General features: G+C 38.2%; 1 protein-coding gene across 1 annotated transcript in view; it reads left to right on the top strand.

Moving 5' to 3' along the window:
* The window catches only part of LOC127952011 (zinc finger protein 208), a 97703-nt gene that overhangs the window by 15073 nt on the left and 60771 nt on the right, over nt 1-21859 (top strand). The window contains exons 4-5 of the mRNA XM_052550223.1: nt 10900-11001; nt 12057-12218. Coding sequence (XP_052406183.1) covers nt 10900-11001; nt 12057-12218 — 264 coding nt within the window. The remainder of the gene's footprint in view (nt 1-10899; nt 11002-12056; nt 12219-21859) is intronic.

The following is a 21859-nucleotide window of genomic DNA, read 5'->3' as shown; positions in this document are numbered from 1 at the left end:
GCAGACCAGCAGTGAGTGAGGATGAGCAGCTCCTGGACATCGTCCCCGTCCCCGCTGCGCACCAGGAGATGTACTCTTTCGCTCTGAGTTTGGTGCCTAGACTAACCAGACTGTCCCGTGAGGCCCAGGCCCAGGCCCAAGCTCAGTTTTTGACATTGCTCTCTGAACTGGAGGACAGACAGCTGGCACAGATGAACACCCCAGGCCTGTGAGAGGAGGCTTCCTCTGTTCCCCCTCCGCTGCATGTCAAGCCCAGTCCCAACATGACCCCGCAGGACACTTCTGTCTGACCCTGACCCCCACAGCTACCTCCGTTTGGGAATAATGGCCCGGGGAGGGTGTCCGGTGCTGGATGATGAAGGTCTTTCAGCGCGTACAGTTATTCATTTTAGGTCAAACTCAAACCCAGTTCGAATCTTAGCTACTCCGTTTTAAGATTTGATCCGACTCCATTTAATTATCTAATCTGACTCCACGTGCGCCCCACGCTCCCTAACTCTCCAGTGTCATCAGTAGTCCCCCTCTGTTACCCATGTACTCAATCTGGCTACAGAATCCCCCTGATCCTCTGTCTGCAGTCCTTTAAATACCTCCGACCAAGACAAACACCCCCGAGAGGAGACGGGAACTGACCGTTGAGTTTGATTACGCATAGCCTCATCTGCATATCATCACTATACCACGTGCCTCCATATCTAACACCGTTCATACTCTACGACTGGAGTGGGATGAGGTGTGTGTGTGTGTGTGTGTGTGTTAATACACTGTTTCTGCTCTCCGTCTCAGGCGATCTGAGTGTCTGAGCTTCATTCGTACACATGTAAATACTTCAGTTATGAAGCTTAACGTTATGTGCAATAATGCATTTCTTTTAGTGTAAAGAACAGAGTTTTCTTATTTAAACGTTTATAATGTTCAATTGTTTAATAAAAAAAGTCTTCTTGTTCTGTCTTTCTGTTCCTTAACAGACGAAGGGCTTTTCTTCGTTCAACAACCGTTATCATTTCCAATAGAAATAGGGTCCACTGTAGTGGAAATTATATTTTATTTAATTTCTCTAAATAGTGGGCTTCGTGTCATGGACGTCCTGTAACGCTTACGCAGGGATGCACCTGACAAGGGTTAGATTTGGGGCTTTTTGGCTTTTCATAAAGTGTTTATTCAGACTAATGGAAAGAAAACATCCACAAGACACTTAAGTATTTGTTTTATAGCACTTTATCTATTTGTGTCAATAGATTTCAATTACAACACATATTTGTAAAGGCCGTTTTCTCAAAATGAGTTTTTTTTTCTCCAACACTGAGCCACAAATCAGTAGCACGCGCACACCAAAGTTTACATCTTTATTCCCATGTTCCCAAGGTTTTTACAGAGGGATTTGTCCATATATAATTTTCTTGATTAAATACAACATTTTATTCCCCCCAAAATTGTGAAAATGTATTGTTTTCCTGATTTTTCTGAATTATGGAGTGACAAAAAGAGACCGAATTCCCTCTGTAAAACCATTTGACTGATGATGTATGAAGAAGATGTTCCTCTTCTGTCTTTATCTCTCTTCTGGTCTCTGTGACAGTGTTTGAGTCCAGTGTTGATGTGAAGTTATCATGACCTCGTCACGTCGTGATGCAATATGTTACTCCATTTGGAAAGATATTTAATTTACGCCACTGCAGTTGAAGTCGCGCTGGTGTTAAAAAACTATTTTGAAGGTATTAAAAAAGGTAGTAATGTTGCTGGTCCACGTTAGCATTGATAGTAATACTCCGGAAGTCACTGTGAACCAGAAACTGAAAATAGTGTTTGTTTAGCAGAAGAAGAAGACTCATTCAGGTTTAAAACTAGTGAAGGAGTGGATGCCGATTTGCCATATCCTTCATTCTGATATTAATTATATTATAACATGATTTCTTGTTTGACTATTAATCAAGTTATGGCAAGAGTGAAATGTGTAACCTTATGTGTGCTGTATTTCTTTTCCTCAAGATTAATGTCCACATATTATGTGTGTGTATCCAACCGTAATGATAAGACACTCGCCAGTGCTAGAAAGCCTTGAATTTTAGATAAGTTCTCTGTGTACGTGTGTTAGTATCTGTCTGTACAGGGAGAAGCTCAGACAGTCCCAGGACAAACGATCAACTGCCAGTGTCCAGCGTATCAGATCTACGTCTTTGGAGAGTTTTATCTAGGTTTTGGAACCAATCAGAATTTTGTTGACTCTTGTATTGACGCAATTAGTATCCTCTGTCAGGGTATAACTGTGGTTGATTTTGTATTGTACGGGGGGCGGCCTGCGAACTCCTTCGAGAGTGTTGAAGCTGACTTCTGCTGATGAAATTGCAAACTATTTTCTTCAAGTAAAATTATTATTATTAATTGAACTCATCTCTGAGTCCTGGTCTTCATTGCAACATATCTGGTCCTTGGGTTTTAACTGTAAATTCCCCTACAGTTAATGGTGGAGGATCGGCGGGCAATAGTTCTTTGTTGACATCCCTGATCAATCATCAAACCAAGGTAGGAAAGATTTTAGATTTAATATTATTGGTTAGGGACTGTCTGTAAGTGGAGGGGGTCGAGAGAAGGAGGAACGATAGACTCACTCAGACGTGAGGGGGTAGACACCAGCTCCAGGGTGGAGTAGGTAAATTGGTGTCACAATATACCTGTAAATAAGTAACCTTGTGAGTATAAGGGGTACAAGTACACATCGGTAGGTCTTGATATAAGATATTTAGAGATGTGTACAGTTACAGAGGGAACAGATGCACACCTATAGGTCTTAGAGAGAGACGTAAAAATTTGTTTCTAGGTGTGCACAGTCCAGGGGAGGACGAAAACGCATTCTTAACAGGCATGTGAACCCGTAAAGGGCAGTGCTGGGTCAAGCACCGAGGGACAAGGGACACATAGGGCCGTAAATAGGGAGTGCGGGGTCAAGCACAGAGAGCCAAAAAGCACGAGAGGCCATAAAGGGCAGTGCATTTACGGCCGGGTAAGCCAAAGTAGGGGTATGGGAAATCCCGAGAAGAATGTAAGACGCTAGACGGGGGTTCTAGTCGTATCTCGCTCTTCCAACTCTCGATCACCCACCATTACAGACAGGGGCGCCCCGAGCTTAGAAATAGGCCAGGTCAGTGGTTAGGGAAAAGAGTATCCAAAATTAGTGTTTAAAAATAAATAGTGATAATTCATATGTGCACCTATAAAAATATAGGGATATATGCAAAGGGAAAGTATTGATTGATCTGGGATGCCTCAGGAACAACCCCAAAAGAGCTAAAATGTAGTTTTCATGACCCTGATTGGATTGGACCAGTATATGGAAATTCTGAAATATACTTTGCAATTTCATCACGCAGAAGTCAAGTGCTGTTGGTAAGATCGCCGCCTCAATATGTTTTTGGTTTATGATAGAAATATGACTGACAAATTAGGTAACCTGGTCAGCCCTGATAGAAATAATGAAACAGAAGAGAGCAAATGCTGTAAACAGTTTGGCTCTGAAGCTCTGACTTTAAAAAAATATATATATTCTCTGAATTCATTTAAAGAATGATCAGTCTGAGCTTTAATTCTGATTGTATTGTTAAAACAAAAACTTGATTGGCTTTAAACTTAGAAAGAACCTGAGAAATAAACATTTATAAATGTATGTGCCGATTTGTTAAAAATAATCCCAGAAGTAACTGAGTGATGATTTAATCTGATTCTCTGTGCATAGAAGGTTTAAATGACAAAGAATGATATCATAAGACCTGTTCCAGTTCCTATATAATTGTTGAAAGTCCTGACAAGGAATACTGAACAGAATTCTGGGTTAGTGAAAAAAAAAAAACTGTAGGCACACAAATTGGCAGTGGCATTTTGGAAAAACTTAGAAGCTTATGTTTTATTAAAAAAGATAAAATTACTTTGACTACAATGAAGCCGTTGTTTTATCTCATGCTGGCCCCCACCATGACTCTGGCTTAAGCTTTGAAAGTACCAGAGACATGTTCTGAGTAAAAAAAAAAAAAAATGTAATTCCTATATTTACTAATGTTTGGCCAAAAGATTAATTTTATTGTTGGATTGCAAAATTGCAGCCACGCAGCATCATAAAAATAAAATAAAATAAAATGAAATGAAGAGAAAAGAAAATTATTGTTTGTTAATGAGATGATATAGTTGTAAACAAGTAAAATAAACGGGGGTTTCAAAGTAACTTTGAAGACAGCATGCTAGCAAGACCCAAAGTAATATACCTGGGTCAGATAACCTCTGACAGATTTAAAACCAATGTTGAAATTCAGAAGCCATGGCCAGAATTAAGTGAATGAATAAATACAAGTTGATGTAAAAGTAATGACAATGACTGCAAAGAACTTTGAGAAACATTTGAGTTGCGAAAATAAAGTAAAAATACAAATATAAAGATGTTTATTTTTTAAAATGCATATAATTTCTGACAAGTTTTGTAAAATGATAGTATGATGAAATTAGGTTTAAAATGAATGAAAATGCATTGTTACGAGTCCTGAATCCCTCAGAGTTCTCTCTCTCTCTCATTCAAAGTAAGCTAAAATGCCATTATCTGAGCCTGTGTTTAAGTGATAAGATATTTATAGTACAGCACAGTGTTTCAGTCAAATCATAGGCACTGAGATGCTAAAGGACATGATAAAAAGAGTTCAGATTTAATGCATTAAGAGGGCAATTGGTAGTTAAATGTTCAACTGCCCAATGCATGTAAGAAATAAGAGATTGTAAAAATAATGAATAACAATTTAGGAGCAATTGTTGATGAAACATGAGGTCTTTAAAATCATAATACAGACCCTGAGCTATAGATGTAATAATTTTGCATAGTTAAACAGTTGTATTGCTATTTGTTCTATGACCAGTAACTTATCTGTCTTATTTTTAGTCTCCACCATCATACAGGGCCTGATGGCTCCAGCTAAAGAAGCAACAGAAAATTACAATGAATGGACGGGTGTGAAAAATAAATTGACTGAGTAATCTCAGCATGATAGTTCGGAGGTATCCAATTGATTTTAGCAATTAAATATTAGTTTGATTAACCCTTTTCAATGTTTTAACACTAGTAGGTGCTGTCAATGGCTCTCATGGTTCTTGAGTGCACCTTTCCTAAGCTGCAGGAAATACTGGATTCTGGAAGAAGAGTGTCGAGGATGTTGCAACGGGAAAGAGTGGTTACCAGTGTGCATGAGGTGATTTCTCAATGACGGGTAAGATCCTCTTCTGGCCAATAGGGGACAACCTAAGGCAGGGGGTCACCGCCACTGGGCACCTGCCCTGAAGGGAGGTGTTATATGTGAGATGGTAGTGGAGTTGAGCGGATGCTTGATAGGCCTAGAGCATCATTAAGAGGGGAACTGTATGAAGTACAGCAATCTGCCTCAAAATGTGAGCTCCTCCAGACCTGATCACCAGCAACCGCATTCCTTGACTGATTGTTGTGACAAGCGTCCACAACTTGATGCAACTATGCCAGTGGATCACACCCTGAGGACAAGGAGCTTATTTATAAAAAGTTAATGGCAATGGGCTTTCAAGAACCATCTGAGACCATGTGATGACAGCCATTATTTTGAGACAAAAATTTCTTATGAGGCTAAAATGATATTGAACTAATATGTCTATATCATAGTCTTTCCTCATGCAGGTCATTAGGCATGACACAAGATGATAACAAGATATGGTGGTGGCTAAAAATGAAGACTGCTTCTGCTTAATCAAGAGATGGTTTAGATAACAAAGGTTAAGGGAATTAAGCATGTAAGGTAAAAATAATTTTAAAGAAATGTTCCTAGCATTATGTATTTTAAACAGTTTAAACTGAGATTTTAGATCTAGAAACTTTGACATTTTTAACTTATTTGAATAATTTAGGGTTATATGTTGTAATGAATTTTATTTTATAGTCTAAGTTAAAGTTTGGCAAAAATTGTCAAAATAAATAAATAAATAATATTTTGCACAGTAAGAGAGAGAGAGAGAGAGTGCTTGAGTGGAGGCAGGGATAGTGCTCTTCTTCTATTATTGGCCTGCTAAGAAAGAGTAACCAAAACAGAGCAATAATTTTAAGACCAAAACAACCCAGCTGATTTTTCTCAAAATAAAAATCATTAATGAACAGGCAAACTTTGAGATTAGATAAGAGATTAGGTACAAACTTGGTAAAATGCACAGACAATGTTTGAGTTTAAATCCTTCCGATTTAATACCAAATGGAAAACCTTAAATATGAGCTGTTAAAATATAAATGTGTTAAGTATGTGCATGCATGAGGATGGCTATATATATATATTATTGGGGGACAATTCTGTTCCTGTTTTGTTTCAATTGAGTCACTAACCTCTGGAATGAGTGTTTTATCATTACAGATGTGTTAAGTGAAATTACTTTACAGAAGTCGATAATTCTGAGTGAAACTAATGAAAAGACAATGCCAAACATGGGACGAGCTTTAAGTGGATTGGTTATCCAGCTCTGTCTGCTACTGGTAATAATGACTTGTTTTGTCTTTTATAATACTGATTTAAATCACTCTCTGGATTAATATGTTAAAGAGTGTTTATATGATTGGATTTGTGAAATTTAAGTTTGCCGTCCAAAATGGGTTTAAAATCCATGCCTAAATTTAAATGAGGGTCTAAATTTTAACAAGTTAACACTTTGTTGTTTGAATGGTGAAGGTAAATATTTTAGACTTGACGGCAGAAAAACAGTGACAGATTGGCTACGTCACTAACCAAATTATCCAGAGAGCACCCTCACATAAAGAAGCCTGGTGGGAAAACAAAGGAGTGAATCCTGCTTGTGTAATATAGTGCAAAAGCTTTATGTAGTGGTTTATGTAGAACAGAGATAAGTTGAACAAAAACGTGAGGATAGCCCCTTAATGGAGCAAATCCATAACAAGAGGTTTGAATTAATTGAAATAGCACAGCAAAAAAAAAAAATAATAATAATAAATTTTGTTTGAACAAAACAATTGTAATAGGCTCTATGGAGCTGCTTATGAACACCTGTCAGGTCAAATCAAATTAATATTGTGAACACTGACAGGGCTTTTTGATAATGTATACTGTTTCAATACAGATTTACAGAAACTGAGGATGTCTCTTTAATAAATATTTGGGCATTTAGAACTAAGTAATAGTATTGTTCATTTAGTAATAGTATTGGGAAATCTGTGTGCTCTTTTTCAGTTTATAATAATTTTGAGTAAATAAATATCACTGCCAAATGACAAACATGAACAAGGGTTTTAAAGACATTGATCACGTAGCTGATGTGTAAGCATTTCTAACTGACAAAACAGTGAGAACTAAATTGACTTAATACGAGGTATTGAGGATTTGCTTCTGAATGTGTCATTAATATAGTCTGAGTACAGTAATATGGTATGAAAATTGACAAGACTTACATTTAAAAAAAAAAAAAAAAAAAGGGTAATAATAAGGCAATGAGTATGGTTAACAGTAATGTCCTGGTATAACATACATGCATGACAATAAGTGGATAGGTTAGTTGTATTTTTGAAGTTAGACACTTCGATACTTAAAATGTAATTTTGATCAAATGTTGTTAACAATGACAAGTTTGGGTTAATGGTTAATGTATGTTTAAACAGCATGTGAACTATGATGACTGCAAATGGATTCGTGGTGAAAGTAAAACTTAATAAAAGGGCTATTAAGTAATAAACTAGGAACTGCTCTAGGTTTTCGAGGAAATAATGATTATGATTATGATTATTTTTATTTTTTTAAGATGGCTCAATATTGATCTTACTTATTTTTGGTTTGTTTATTTTTGTGTTTTTAACACCAAGTTTGGAATGAAAGGGTAAAATAGATAATCAATCTCTATAATTGTACCATTGATGGGGAAAATTATAGATTTTCATAAAATAAGGGTATCTTTACTGGGATTTAGGTTATAAGCAATGTCTATATTTGGTATCTGTGAGGTGACTGAGGGTCTGACATATGTCAGGAATGCAATAACAGTGGTTATTCATTTAGCCCGGCTTCCAGAGAATAATATATATACGTTTATTGTAATGAGTTTATTTTAAGATATGACCAAATTAACTAAAATTCATCATAGTTGTATAAAACATGCTAAAAGAAAACAAATAAGGCAAATATCCTTCTTAAGGGTTAAAAAAAAAAAAAAAAAAAAAAAAATGAATTGGTTATAGTGTATGCGGTTTTCTTTAATGATTTGTTAAATCTGGTTAATGAATATGCAAATTTAGTCTTAAGGCTGTTGGATAAATGTTTTGTTTTAGAGGGTAAGTGTGAAGTAGCTGTAGTAGGAAGAGAGGTATTTAAGAAAGACTAGTGCAAGTGGCGATATTGTGGGATTAAGTAAGTAGATGAATGTATATGGGAAGTAAGAATGATTATGGGAAGTATTTTGTACAAAATAATGTGTTTATTACTAGAAATGTCAGCCAGTACCAGAGATCTTAAGTATATGCACCTGCTTAAGTTGACCAACAGCCTGCATTCTTAGCATGCATCACAACTACACCTGACCTCATTTATTAGACCAGATGTGGGGTATTAGACCCCACATTGATCTAAAACGGGGGACTGAAGGAGTGGATGCCGATTTGCCATATCCTTCATTCTGATATTAATTATATTATAACATGATTTCTTGTTTGACTATTAATCAAGTTATGGCAAGAGTGAAATGTGTAACCTTATGTGTGCTGTATTTCTTTTCCTCAAGATTAATGTCCACATATTATGTGTGTGTATCCAACCGTAATGATAAGACACTCGCCAGTGCTAGAAAGCCTTGAATTTTAGATAAGTTCTCTGTGTACGTGTGTTAGTATCTGTCTGTACAGGGAGAAGCTCAGACAGTCCCAGGACAAACGATCAACTGCCAGTGTCCAGCGTATCAGATCTACGTCTTTGGAGAGTTTTATCTAGGTTTTGGAACCAATCAGAATTTTGTTGACTCTTGTATTGACGCAATTAGTATCCTCTGTCAGGGTATAACTGTGGTTGATTTTGTATTGTACGGGGGGCGGCCTGCGAACTCCTTCGAGAGTGTTGAAGCTGACTTCTGCTGATGAAATTGCAAACTATTTTCTTCAAGTAAAATTATTATTATTAATTGAACTCATCTCTGAGTCCTGGTCTTCATTGCAACATATCTGGTCCTTGGGTTTTAACTGTAAATTCCCCTACACTAGTTTTGTGTGGTTACATGACGATATACAAAACAAAACAATAACCTATTTACATTTTTGGGTGAATTATTCCTTAAATGTTAATAAACACCAAACACAAAGAGAAAAATCACTCAGATGGATTGATCAATCAAACAGATTAGTTATGTTTTTAGTTGGCTAACAACTGGACACAATATATTTTGTTTTTGAGCAACATGCTGAATATTTAAAACCGTAGAATTAATATATTTTTTCTTTGATTTGTTTCCTAATAAGAAAAAAGATGTCTTCAGCGTCTCTGGCCTGTGTCAATGGGCGTTTAATAGACTTCATATGTTCACATAAATGGCATTGTGCAAGTCTAGAACAGAGAGTTGCAATAAGGCAGAAAACAGCCAGTTGCTGATCGCGTGAAGGCTAAAGTATACTTCAGACGCACGCGCTCCGTCAGCATTAGCTTATTCTCATCATCAAGAGAGCTCATGCACAGCCGTGCACCGAAAGAGACAGGAGAGAGCACATGACACCAAACAAACACAACACTCACGGAAGACTGTGACAGAAACGTGGTTTTCTCCAAAACAGACATTCCTCCTATAGTGTGACGGGAGCTGCAACACATCAGCATGGAAACCTCAATCACCTGGTGTCCAACTACAAGAACCACCTGAGCTCTGTGACTGCCAACAAGGGCTTTGCCTTCAAGTACCAAGAGTCATGTTTTGTGAAGGGGTCAAATCATTATTTCAACCATAAAAATGGAAATGGATGTGTTTTTCTGGATTTTTTGTTGTTAATCTGTCTCTCACTGTTCAAATAAACATAGCATTAAAATTATAGACTGATCATTTCTTTCTCATTGGGCAAAAGTACAAAATCAGCAGGGGAAATGATTTCAACAATCCCCACACCAGGGGACATGAATAGGAAAAAATATATTGATCAAAATAAGCAACAGCTGTCCACAACAGTAGTCTACATCATAGGTTTTTATTTATTTTTTCTATTGTGCTTGTAAATATTAATTTTTTGAAGAAAAGATCAAATAAACCTGGTAGGTGTCGGTATGTGCTCATGGCACCTGCTTCATGAAGATCCAGGAGGTGTTTACTGTTGTCATTTCTGTAGTTACTCTGTAATAAACGACCGAATCGCCACATGAGCGGATGAAGCTTACTAAAGACCCTCCTTCATTCCATTAAACTGACCAATGGTCAGCCCAGTTGTCTCGAACAGTTCCTGCCCCACTCTGCTTACCCCCAAGAGACACAGAAAGCACTCAAACACTTTTAGGATTGCATATATGTGTGTGTCTGTGCTTTTTCCGGCTGTAAAAAGACAAACCTTTGTTCTAATCAAGCTCTTTACAAATAAATAAACAAATAAAAGTAAATAGTTTAACATTGGCCAACGTTTATTAAAACACATATAGTGGAGGAATTAATCTCTGAACACCCCTGATTATGTGTTTTATTATTCGTGTGTGTTTGATTTGAGCGCGTGAACGGGACTTTTATTTGGGAACGTCTGTGTGACGTCATAAGGCTGCGCTGCAAACCAGACTTGGAGCTTGTAATTCGACTGAAGAAAGGTTTGTGTTTTAAACATTTCAAACATAAGTGTTTCAGTGAAAGCGAACTGTTTTCCACAATCCAACAAGCAGTTCCGTTTTCTTCTCTCTTTAGATACACGTGACATAAAGATGTCGTTTATTAAAGAGGAGAGTGAAGACATCAGGATTGCAGAAGCGTTCAACATCAAACATGAAGATTCTGAGGAACAAAAAGGTTTGTGTCTTTTGATATTTCTGAAGAATGTCCCCCTGTCCACCAGAACCAGTGTTGCCAAGTCCTCGGTTGTTTTTCATGTCCGCAGTTTGAAGCGATCCCAATAACGTGATATTTAGCCCCTATGATGTGAATTTTACCAAGGGAACATGCCAAAAAATGTGTATTTTAATCCCGGGACGCAATATCTATCGGAGAACCCCATGGAAAGCGATTGGGCTAGTGTTTGACTAGTTTTGGGAAGTAACTTCAGCAGGCTTTGTTGTGAAAACCTGGCAACCCTGATCTGAACGCACGAGCTGGAGATGTTACTAACTATGATTATATATTATTAAGGTAAAGCTCTTTCTGATTCTGATTACAGGAGCGCCTTAACAGATGAGATGCGAATGAAAATAGAATTCAATTTTTTGCACAGCCCTATTATTATTGTTATTAGTTTAAGAATAATATAAATATATCGGATAGATATCTAAGATATCGGAATCGGCAAATAGACAAAGCTATCGTATCAGAAGTGGTATCTAATTCATACTTAAATCTCCTTTTGCTTCTTTATATTTACAGATACTAGTCCATATCGTTATTAAATTTTAGTGTAATCATTATAAAATCTGTGATTTTAGAGATCATCTCGTCACATCTCTATTTATTTGAGTTTAGCAGGCTGTGTATTCACTGAGGAAGTGCTAAAATAAACACACACGTTTGTTAATAGATGACTGAGCCTCATTTATTATCAGTTGTGTTCAGGGTATATATTATTTATCAGTAAGATATTCATCATTCACTAGGCTGTTTGCACATTTGCCTCTTGTAGATTCCTGTGTATCTGAATTGTAGGGGAATTATAGTTAAAACCCAAGGATGAGATGTGATGAATGAAGACCAGGAGTCAGAGATGCGTTCAGTTAATAATAATTTAACTTAAAGAAAATAGTTCAGTCCTCTCAACACTTTTTTTAATAAAGTGATATAATGATTCACAAAGAGACAACACTTCTTGATTTCTTCTTGATTTCTTGTTGATTATGGTAAATCTGCTGCTTCCACAGAAATTCAGCTGGAATATTCCCATCCGTTTACAAGTGAAGACGAGCACCAAAGCTTCAGGAATAAATCTGTAAAGACTGAGTTTATTAAAGAGGAAAGAGAGGAGATGGGAGATCCAGAACCCTGCAGAATCAAACACACTGAAGATACTGAAGAACTAACAGGTTGGTGTTTATTCTTTATGATATTTTATTAACAAGGTTTGGGAGGAGCGCGTCAGATACTTAGCCTAATTAGCACAGGTGGAGCACACTTAAGACAATCAACACTAGGGTATAAATACAGCTGACTTACCTCTATCCATTGAAGCTTTATCAGCATCCACCCCATCTCCTCCACTTAGAGTTCATATTACACTTTTATATGGGGGGGGTTACTCTAAGTTCGGGTCATTCCTCATACAGCAATCCAAATATCATTATAATACTTCAGGACACTTCCTGTGAACTGGGTATTTTTGTTGCAAAAAAAAAATTATGTTAGACAAATGTGTTGTTGAACAAACACATTTTAACTTTCTTCCTACAACAAACATGGAATTTGTGCCTATGATGTTTATAAAATCATAATTTGTAGATCAATATACCTCATTCATGGAAAGTTTCAGGGACGTACTGTATAAAGAAATAAAGAAACAATCAAGTTAAAATAAGTCTAGCTCTCTCTGTTCTAATTCTATTTTATCTGTTTGTTTTCTTTTTTATGGGAAAAAAAGTACTTGGCCCTCTCACTTTTACTCTCAAACAAAACAAAAAGAACAAAATCCTCTACAAAACACTAGCTTTCTATGGCTAGCGTTCCCCAGCCCCCTGTCTGACGCGTCCGTCTGCAACAGAAAAGGGAGAGAGAAATCAGGAGAGTGAAGCAACGGCCCGCCACACAGAGCAGCCTTCACCTGGGTAAACCCTGCTGGCACGGCTCCGTCCACTGAACCGTATCTGGTGCTTCCTTTTTAGTGAAATCAGTCCAGGGGCTGGTGAGGTCCGAATAATTAGGCAAAAAATATAATTGCCAGTCATTACTAAATATAATGATACCATCTAGATAAGCAGCATATGCACCATGGGGCCGCAACACCCTGTCCATCAGTCGCTGAAACATAGCTGGCGCGCCGAACAACCCAAAAGGCAGTGTAACAAATTGGTGTAACCCAAACGGTGTCGTGAAAGCTGTTTTTTCTCTGCATAATGGAGACAAAGGGATCTGTCAATAACCCTTTAAGTCCAATGTGGGAAAAAAACAAGCCGTACCGAGCCGGTCAAGCAATTCATCAACCCGTGGCATTGGATATGCGTCAGTTCTTCCTGAAATACTTTTCCCAACATATCTGATTCTCCCTTATTCAAGTTTTTTAGGAGATTGAGGTGATAAATTTGACGTGCTCCTCACCTATCTGAGCGTATTACCTCATAATCGAGCTCTCCAACTTGCCGTGTGACCTCAAATGGTCTTTGCCACTTTGCACATAATTTTGAAACAGGGTGGCCTGTGGGTTTACCAACTGATACACCTGTGCACATTCTCGTGAATGCCGGCCTAAACAATTCGGGTCCTAAGGCGATTTAGTGTCGTTCCTTGTCCTAAATGACCAGCCATTGGATTAGAATGTGCCGTCTGAAAAAGCATTTCCCAGCGGCTCCTAGAAAATAATAACTTTGTTGTATCTTCTTTTGTCTGAGCGTCTTGGGTCACTCAATACAACCTATCTTTAATTATTGCAAAATATGGATTTTTGGCTGCCCAGGATGGAGATGCTGACCGTCGATGGTCCTGACCCGTTCAAACACGTTTCAGCATCTCATCCTGAGCCGGCTCCAGGGGGAAATCATCGCGCTCCGAGAGAATAATTCTCTCGATTTCGCTCTGTTCCCCTGAGGCAGTACTCAGTGGTTCAGTCTCTCCCACCTGCATACTCACATTCCCCTCCAGTGAGGCATCTGTACATAAAACCCCCAATAATTCTTTAAACGCTGGCCAATTCGTTCCTCAAAATTAACGGATGCCGGAGGTGCAGATTAACTGCCACCTCAACAATATGCTTTTGTCAGATAAATAACAGGAGGCATTTTGTGTTTTGTGGAAGGACTTTTTGTATCTGCTGAGAAGATTTGTATCAACCTGTGGTCCCGGTTGGGATTATGCCACATTGAATACTTCTACGAGGTTCATGATTTGATTGTTGCTGTGGACTCCCTTTGACAGGAAGTAAATATGTTTGATGACTGTCATCTACAATTATTGGGTTTCGTTTACCATCAAACCTTCACATCCGTTGATTCTTTGAAGACAATCAAGACTTGCATCTTACCTTAACCAATATACAGAACTCTCTCTCTCTCTCTCTCTCTCTCTCTCTATATATATATATATATATACACACACCGTATTTTCCGGACTATGTCACACTTTTTTTCATAGTTTGGCTGGTCCTGCGACTTACAGTCAGGTGCGACTTATTTATCAAAATTAATTTGACATGAACCAAGAGAAAACATTACCGTCTCCAGCCGCCAGAGGGCGCTCTGTGCTGCTCAGTTCTCCTGTAGTCTACACTGAAGACATAGAGCGCCCTCTCACGGCTGGAGACGGTAATGTTTTCTCTTGGTTCTAAATAAATGCAACTTATAGTCCAGTGCGACTTATGTTTTTTTGCTCATCAAGATGTATTTTTGGACTGATGCGACTTATACTCCGGTGCGAATTACAGTCCGAAAAATACGGTGTGTGTGTGTATATATGTGTATGTGTGTGTATATATATATATATATATATATATATATATATATATATATTATATATACACACACCGTATTTTCCGGACTATGTCACACTTTTTTATATATATATGTATATATATAATATCTTTGTGTGCAGTGTGTTTTTGCAATACGGTTTGAATGTTGTTTATTTGTTATGATTCTATTTGGGGTGTTTATATAAAGTACACAAGGAATATTATATTGCTGTTTTTTTCATTCGTTTAAAACATGTTGATGCCTATGACCCTTCCTACTAATAGATTATTTATTAGCATTTCCTGAGAGGAGCATGTGTTGGTTATAACTAGGGATGCACCGAAATTTCGGCCACCGAAAATTTTCGGCCGATAGACTTTTATCGCCGAAACAACACGGCCGAAATGTTGTGATGACGCAAACAGAAACCGCGACCTGCACGTGCACCTGCATAGCGCAGACCACGAGCTCCCCGCGACATTCACTTAACACCAGTGAGAACATTCTCTCTCTTCTTATTCCTTTATTCGCAGCACTAAAGCGTCTCCTAAGAAAGAAATTAAGACGGATCACGAAGTAAAAACAAAGAAAAGTACAGTCTTATAGAGTCTGTTAGCACACGTCTCATTGAGATCTTTTCGGATCCTCTGCACTTCATCGCGAATGTGCTTGATCCGCGTTATAAAAACCATTAACGTTACTTGGATGCGGAAATAAGGCAGCGCGCACGAGAAATGATCCAGGCCGCGCTGGATGTGGAGAACCCGCGTGGAGACGGAGAAGCGCCAAGCGCAGGAGACAGATCAGAGCGCAGAAAAGACTGGTCTCTGCACCAGATGAGTGGCATGCACCCTCGCTGTCTGATATGTTCAGTGGAATTCTGCAAGAAAGTGCCTCAAATAATAATAATACGTTGGCTATTTTGTTCTTAGGCTACTATATATATATATATATATATACACACACACACACACACACACACACACAAACATACATACATACATAATATCAGATTGTAGCCGTATTTATGCTAGATTTCTGCTTTAATTTGATAAAAATGTTTATTTATGCCCTGGCCCTATTTAAATACACTCTCTCAAATATTTCTCAAATGTCAGGCAGATGACAAGCTCAACTGCTCAACAGCTAGATGGTTATCTGTCTGAAGTCCCCATCCGCAGAAGTGATAACAGTCTTGCCTATACTGGAGAAGTGATGCACTTTCTAGTCCTACAGAGAAACATTTCAAATGCACTGTGGGATACATTTTTAGTTTGAATTTTATTTTATACTGTGCATTGTTGCAATGTGCTTAATAAATATTTCGAAATCATTTTTAATTATGTATTTTTATGTTTTTTTTTAAAAATAAGTTATGTAATAGTAATTATCTTTGAAACTTTAATATTAATTTATTTAATTGCAATGTCTTAATTTTAGTAAAGTTAGTACACGGTCATAGCAATAAATGCAATGGTACTAATAATTGGCATAATTTCTTTCGGGGTTTCGGTTTTCGGCCTTGGTTTTCTCTTTTTCGGTTTTCGGTTTCGGCCAAGAATTTTCATTTCGGTGCATCCCTAATGTTGGTGTGTGCTACGCACGCTTCCAGTGCCTCCCTATGGACGCCTGTGTTTGTTTTTTCTCCTCATGCAAGCAGCAAAAAAGCACTACAGCGATTTGTTTGGTCAGACAGTTCATATATAATATTCACATTAATCTGGGATTAAACGTGGAGTTATGTTCTGTATGCTAAATATGAGCATATCTGCACAGCAGCACTGCGCTTTGTGTCTGCTGATTGCTGATCGAGATTTACATGCTTGGCTCACCGACCCTGTACACTCATTCATTTCATTCACGAACGAGATGTATAAGTTCATTCAACTCGTTCACGGATGAGAAGATCTCTCGATCTCGTTCAGTGAAGGGCGGATTCGTTCACTACATTCAACAAATCACATGCTCCTTCACATCTTGAGTAACTCTTTGACAGGATGAAACAGTTCACAGAGCTGTTCACGAGCTGCGCATGTGCTGCTAATAGCGTCGAGCTCGCGCTGCTGGGGAGGGAGGAACATCAGTGAACGAGAAATACGATGAGTCTAGTAGCAACGTATCTTCTGTGATGTCCCCGATGCGCGGGTCGGGGTGGGTAAAGAAATGTTACTTTATTTGCGGGCTGGGGCGGGCCAAATAATTTCATAAAAGCGGGTCCCGTGGTTTGGAAAAAAACCCGACCTGCGCATCACTAGACTGCATGTGCGAGCACAAGTGATACTGTGGCCATCGGTCCACGACTGGTAGAAGAAGATGACGCTCACTAAAGATGACGCTCACTAAAGCTCACTGGCTGACTTTTCTCCTCTGAAAGAAAATGTTGCACAACTGACAGAATAAGTTACAGTATCTGAGATTTTGCTGCTAAATTTTTTTTTTTGAATGCCATTGCTTAAATTGATATTATTTATCTTTTGACATTTAATCTTCTGACTTCAGAAACATTGTTTAATATAATCGCTGTTCATATTTTTATTCAAAGTTCAGAATCAAGATAAATTTATTACTCTTATGTTTCTTATGATAACTGAGATAATGCTGCTAAATTTATTCTTTCTTTACCTTGAATGTCATTGCTCTATTTTATTTTTTATATTTTGATATTTCATATTTTGTTCAAATGTTTAATATATCTGCTGTTCATATGTTTATTTATTACTGTGTTATATGTTTAGAGTGTTGTCCCGGTTTTAAAATAAAGCACAGCAATGATATTTGAGTGTATTTTCCCTTTTCAGGAAAAGTATCGAAAAAATATCGAAATCGCAATTCTTGAGTAGGTATCGGTATCGAAACAATAATTTTGGTATCGTGACAACACTAATATCAACTTCTGATCCAGTTACATATGCAAATTACCATGCTTTCACACAAAGGTTCGTAGAAACTCTCCAGTATTTCCAGCCTCCCACTTGGAATTTCAACCTTTCCCATAGGACAAGCCCATCCTGAGTGGCGTAAATCTTCTCAGACTTTAAAAGGCTCACACACAGTTCCAACCCAGATTATTTTTCTTCTGCCAAGTCTTCTCTGTCCGTGTGGAGAGTCTGAGCTGGTATGGGCATGCCTCTGTGGGCCCCAACAATAGCTCAGATAGTCTGTGGGTTGGTTAGATTGTGAGGATGTGAGCTAGAACACTTCTAAGGAAACCCTAAGCCTTCTGCCTTGACTTTCCATTCACCAAAGATCCTTGGACTCAAAACGGTTCTTTCTCATCACCTAACTTCAACCTAACTTTAACTTTATTAATCCCCAAAGGGAAATTTAGATGTCACAGCAGCACAACCATACAATGAATAAATTAAAACAACTTTAAAACAACATAAACAACATAAAAACTTGTTCTCCAGTATCAAGTTGCAAAAGCAATGTAATTATATACAAAAACATAAATCCTAAAAAGCATGTCATCTTAAATAACACTGATTATACAACCTAATTGCCGTTGGGGAAAAAAGACTTCCTATAACGCTCCCTGTAACAGCGTGGATGGAACAATCTTAAGCTGTGGGTACTCATAAAGTCACCAACTATTTCATTTAAAGGATAACAATCATGATTCATCATCGAATAGAGTTTCCCAATCATTCTATCCTGCATTATCACCTCAAAGGTGGGTAACACACTCCCTACGACAGAACATGCCTTCTTTATTAGTTTATTTAACTTATTTTTCTCCTTTTCTAGCAGTCCCCCTCCCCAACTTGTGACAGAGTACAATATCACAGATGAGACCACAGAGTCATAGAAGGTCTTAAGTAGTACATGACTTACACCAAAGGACCTCAGTCGCCTTAACAAATGAATACGACTTTGACCTTTCTTATAAACATGCATCGTGTTGTCAGACCAATTGAGCTTATTATTCAAATATACACCCAAATACTTGTACGTTTTTACAATCTTAACTTCTGACTCTCTTATTTTTACTGGTACCACTTGCTGAGGAAAACTACTAAAATCAACTACAACTTCCTTTGTCTTACTTGCATTTAGCCTAAGACCATTTTTCTCACACCAGTCCACAAAACTCTTTCGTAGCTCCCTATATTTACTCTCATCATGGTCCGTTATACAGCCAACAATTGCTGAGTCGTCAGAAAATTTCTGAAGGTGACATGATTTAGAATTGTACTGAAAATCTGATGTATAAAAAGTGAACAAAAATGGAGCTAAAACCTCCTCACATACTGTGGTCTATTTGAAAGATAGTCAATTATCCAATTTACCATACCATGATGTACTCCAGCATTTTCCATCTTACTTTGCAATAGTGAGGGCTGAATAGTATTAAATGCACTAGAGAAGTCAAAGAAAGTAATCCTGACAGTACTGTTCGGGGTCTCTAAATGACTTAAAGATTTATGCAAGAGGTATATAAGTGCATCGTCAACCCCAACACCAGTTTTATAAGCAAACTGAAGTTTATCCACAGCACCACACAATACTGACTTTAAGTAATCTAGTACTAATCTCTCAAACACCTTCATTAACTGTGACATTAAAGATATTGGTCTATAATGTGAGAACTCCTTGGGATTTATTAACTTGGGTACTGGTACTATGCATGATGTCTTCCATAAAACAGGTAATTTCTCCAAGCGCAGACTCAAATTAAAAAAATAATGTACCACCCTACAAATCTGATCAGCACAGACTTTAAGGACTCTTGGATTAATGCCATCCGGCATCCACATGACACACTATTATAAAGATGTTGTTTATTAAAGAGGAGAGTGAAGACAACAATACTCCAGAAAGTGAAGTGTTCAGCATCAAACATGAAGATACTGAGGAACAAAAAGGTTTGTGTCTTTCTCAAAGCTGAACTCATTTGATTCTTATTCACAGTACAGCTCGACAGGAATTAATGATGTTTCTTAATGATGTCATATGATTTTCCTAATTATGGCTTTTGACCTGAAGTGTAGGCTAAAGGGATAGTTTAAAATTAAATTAAATTTATAGTTAGTTTTGGGGATAGTTCACCCCAAAATGAAAATTATCGCCTTAATTTACTCATCCTCAAGTAAATTAAGATGAGTAAATGTGTATATGCGGTCCTATGTGTATATGAATTTCTTCTTTCAGACGAACACAATCAGAATATTTTAAAATATATCCTGTTTGTTTCTAGTTTTATAGTGTCACTGAACAGGGGGTGAAATTTTGAGGAATATTAACATTTGACTTACGTATCAGGAGATTAAGCCGCAAAACGCATATATTGAGCGGAAGTACAAAGACTGACATAGTCTCACCCTGGTGCCAGTTTGGAGAATATCTCGCCAAACGGAAACAGCCTATTGGTGTGACGCAGTTGAGATGTAGTTCAACATGGCACCAGGGTTAGTATTTTTCTTCCATTCACTACAATTATAAAGCTTAAAGGTGCAGGGTATTTTTTTTAACAACTATCATTGTGTTCGTCTGTTCTGCGAGCAGCTAAAATATTTTTCTTGTTTTGAAATCTTAATTTTCTTCAACCAGGTACTTTTCTTAATTTTCATTCATTTCTTGACCCTCCTCTTTCAGCACCTTCAGGTCTAAGGTGTATAGAAACAAATACAAGGGAGTTCACCTCAAAATGAGAGCTCAGAAGACAGGAACTAGAGGTATATCCTGCAAACATTGTGGAGAATTTTTACTCAAAACTAAACCCTTAAAAGACACATGGGAATTCACACTATTGGGAGTAAGTTTGTAGTAGAACAGAAGATTCCGGGACTTTCTCTGAGAGCCAGGTCTCTGTGAAAATCAGAGCACATTTTCTTATTTCCCACTTGTGATGTAAGCTTTCCTGTGAGCTCGTCCAGTTTGTTTTCCAGAGATTGCACATTAGCTAACAACAGGCTGGGTAGCGGTCGGCTAGTGCAAACTTTTAGCTTAGCATGAAGCCCTCCCCTCTTGCCTCGCTTGCGTTGCCATCTCCGGAGTGCTCTCCTCGGGTCAGCTACCTTGCTCTAGCTTGGTGCTGCGGGGCCTTCCTGGGGGTGGTGGCATTGACTTTGGGAGCGACTAATGTGTTGTAGCTCCGGAGGTATAAAAACATTAAATTCAAGATGGTTGGCTGAATTGGCGATGTACAGCAATTCCTGTCTGTTGTACATTAGTAGTGCACTGCATTTGTGCACAGCAGATAAAACCGAAAACAAGCAAAAAAGACAGAAAACCCAGCTCTCTATTCCAATTGGTCTCTGGAACTGCCAGTCTGCTGTTTACAAAGCAAAATTTTTGCCACAGCCCTCGCACGATTGGGAAGGGGGGGACTGTGCTGGAGGTGCTGGTCTCCCTATCTCACCTGACAACACTTTAGCTACTCCACTGCACACCTCAGGCCCCTTCCTCAACAATTCTTACGTCACACTAACTCCGGACACAGGTCACCTTTCGGCGTAACCTACGCTCAATTTTCTCCCTCTCGCCTATCCTCTATGGTTTCATCTTCAGTTCCTTCCCTTTCTCAGTTTGTAGCACTGAACACAAACAGTGATGCTCCACTCTAACATCTTGCTTAGACAACTTTTGCCCACTTTCATCCAGACCAGCAGGCACAACCCCCTCTGCCCCTTGGCTGTCTGATGTTCTCCGTGAAGACATCTAAACTCAGGGCTGCAGAGTGGAAATAGTGCAAATCCAAACACTCTACCAACCTTAGTGTGTATCAGTCACTCCACTCTTCTCTGCAAATGTCTCCACTAGAGCTGTAGTCAAGTCCGGCTTTGTCGAGTCCAAGTCAAGTCCAAGTCCAGGACTAGTCGAGACCGAGTCAAGACCGAGTCCAAAGAGGTTCGAGTCCAAGTCAAGTCCAAGTCCAAAAGTTTCGAGTCCAAGTCCAAGACCGAGTCCAAATGAAAGAAAAAAGGGTCCTCTTCAAGACCACATACTTAACTACTGATAATGTTTGTGATGCGAGAGACAGCATATCTCCTATTCTAAGAAAATCATTTTACATTATTATTTGTAATGATCAAAAAGCATGTGCAAAGTAACAACTCTGTAGGACAGGG

Source organism: Carassius gibelio, chromosome B3, assembly GCF_023724105.1.
Source record: "Carassius gibelio isolate Cgi1373 ecotype wild population from Czech Republic chromosome B3, carGib1.2-hapl.c, whole genome shotgun sequence".
Classification (NCBI taxonomy): Eukaryota; Metazoa; Chordata; class Actinopteri; order Cypriniformes; family Cyprinidae; genus Carassius; species Carassius gibelio.
The sequence above is the reverse complement of the archived record's forward strand: the minus strand, read 5'-3'. Positions and strand labels throughout refer to the sequence as shown.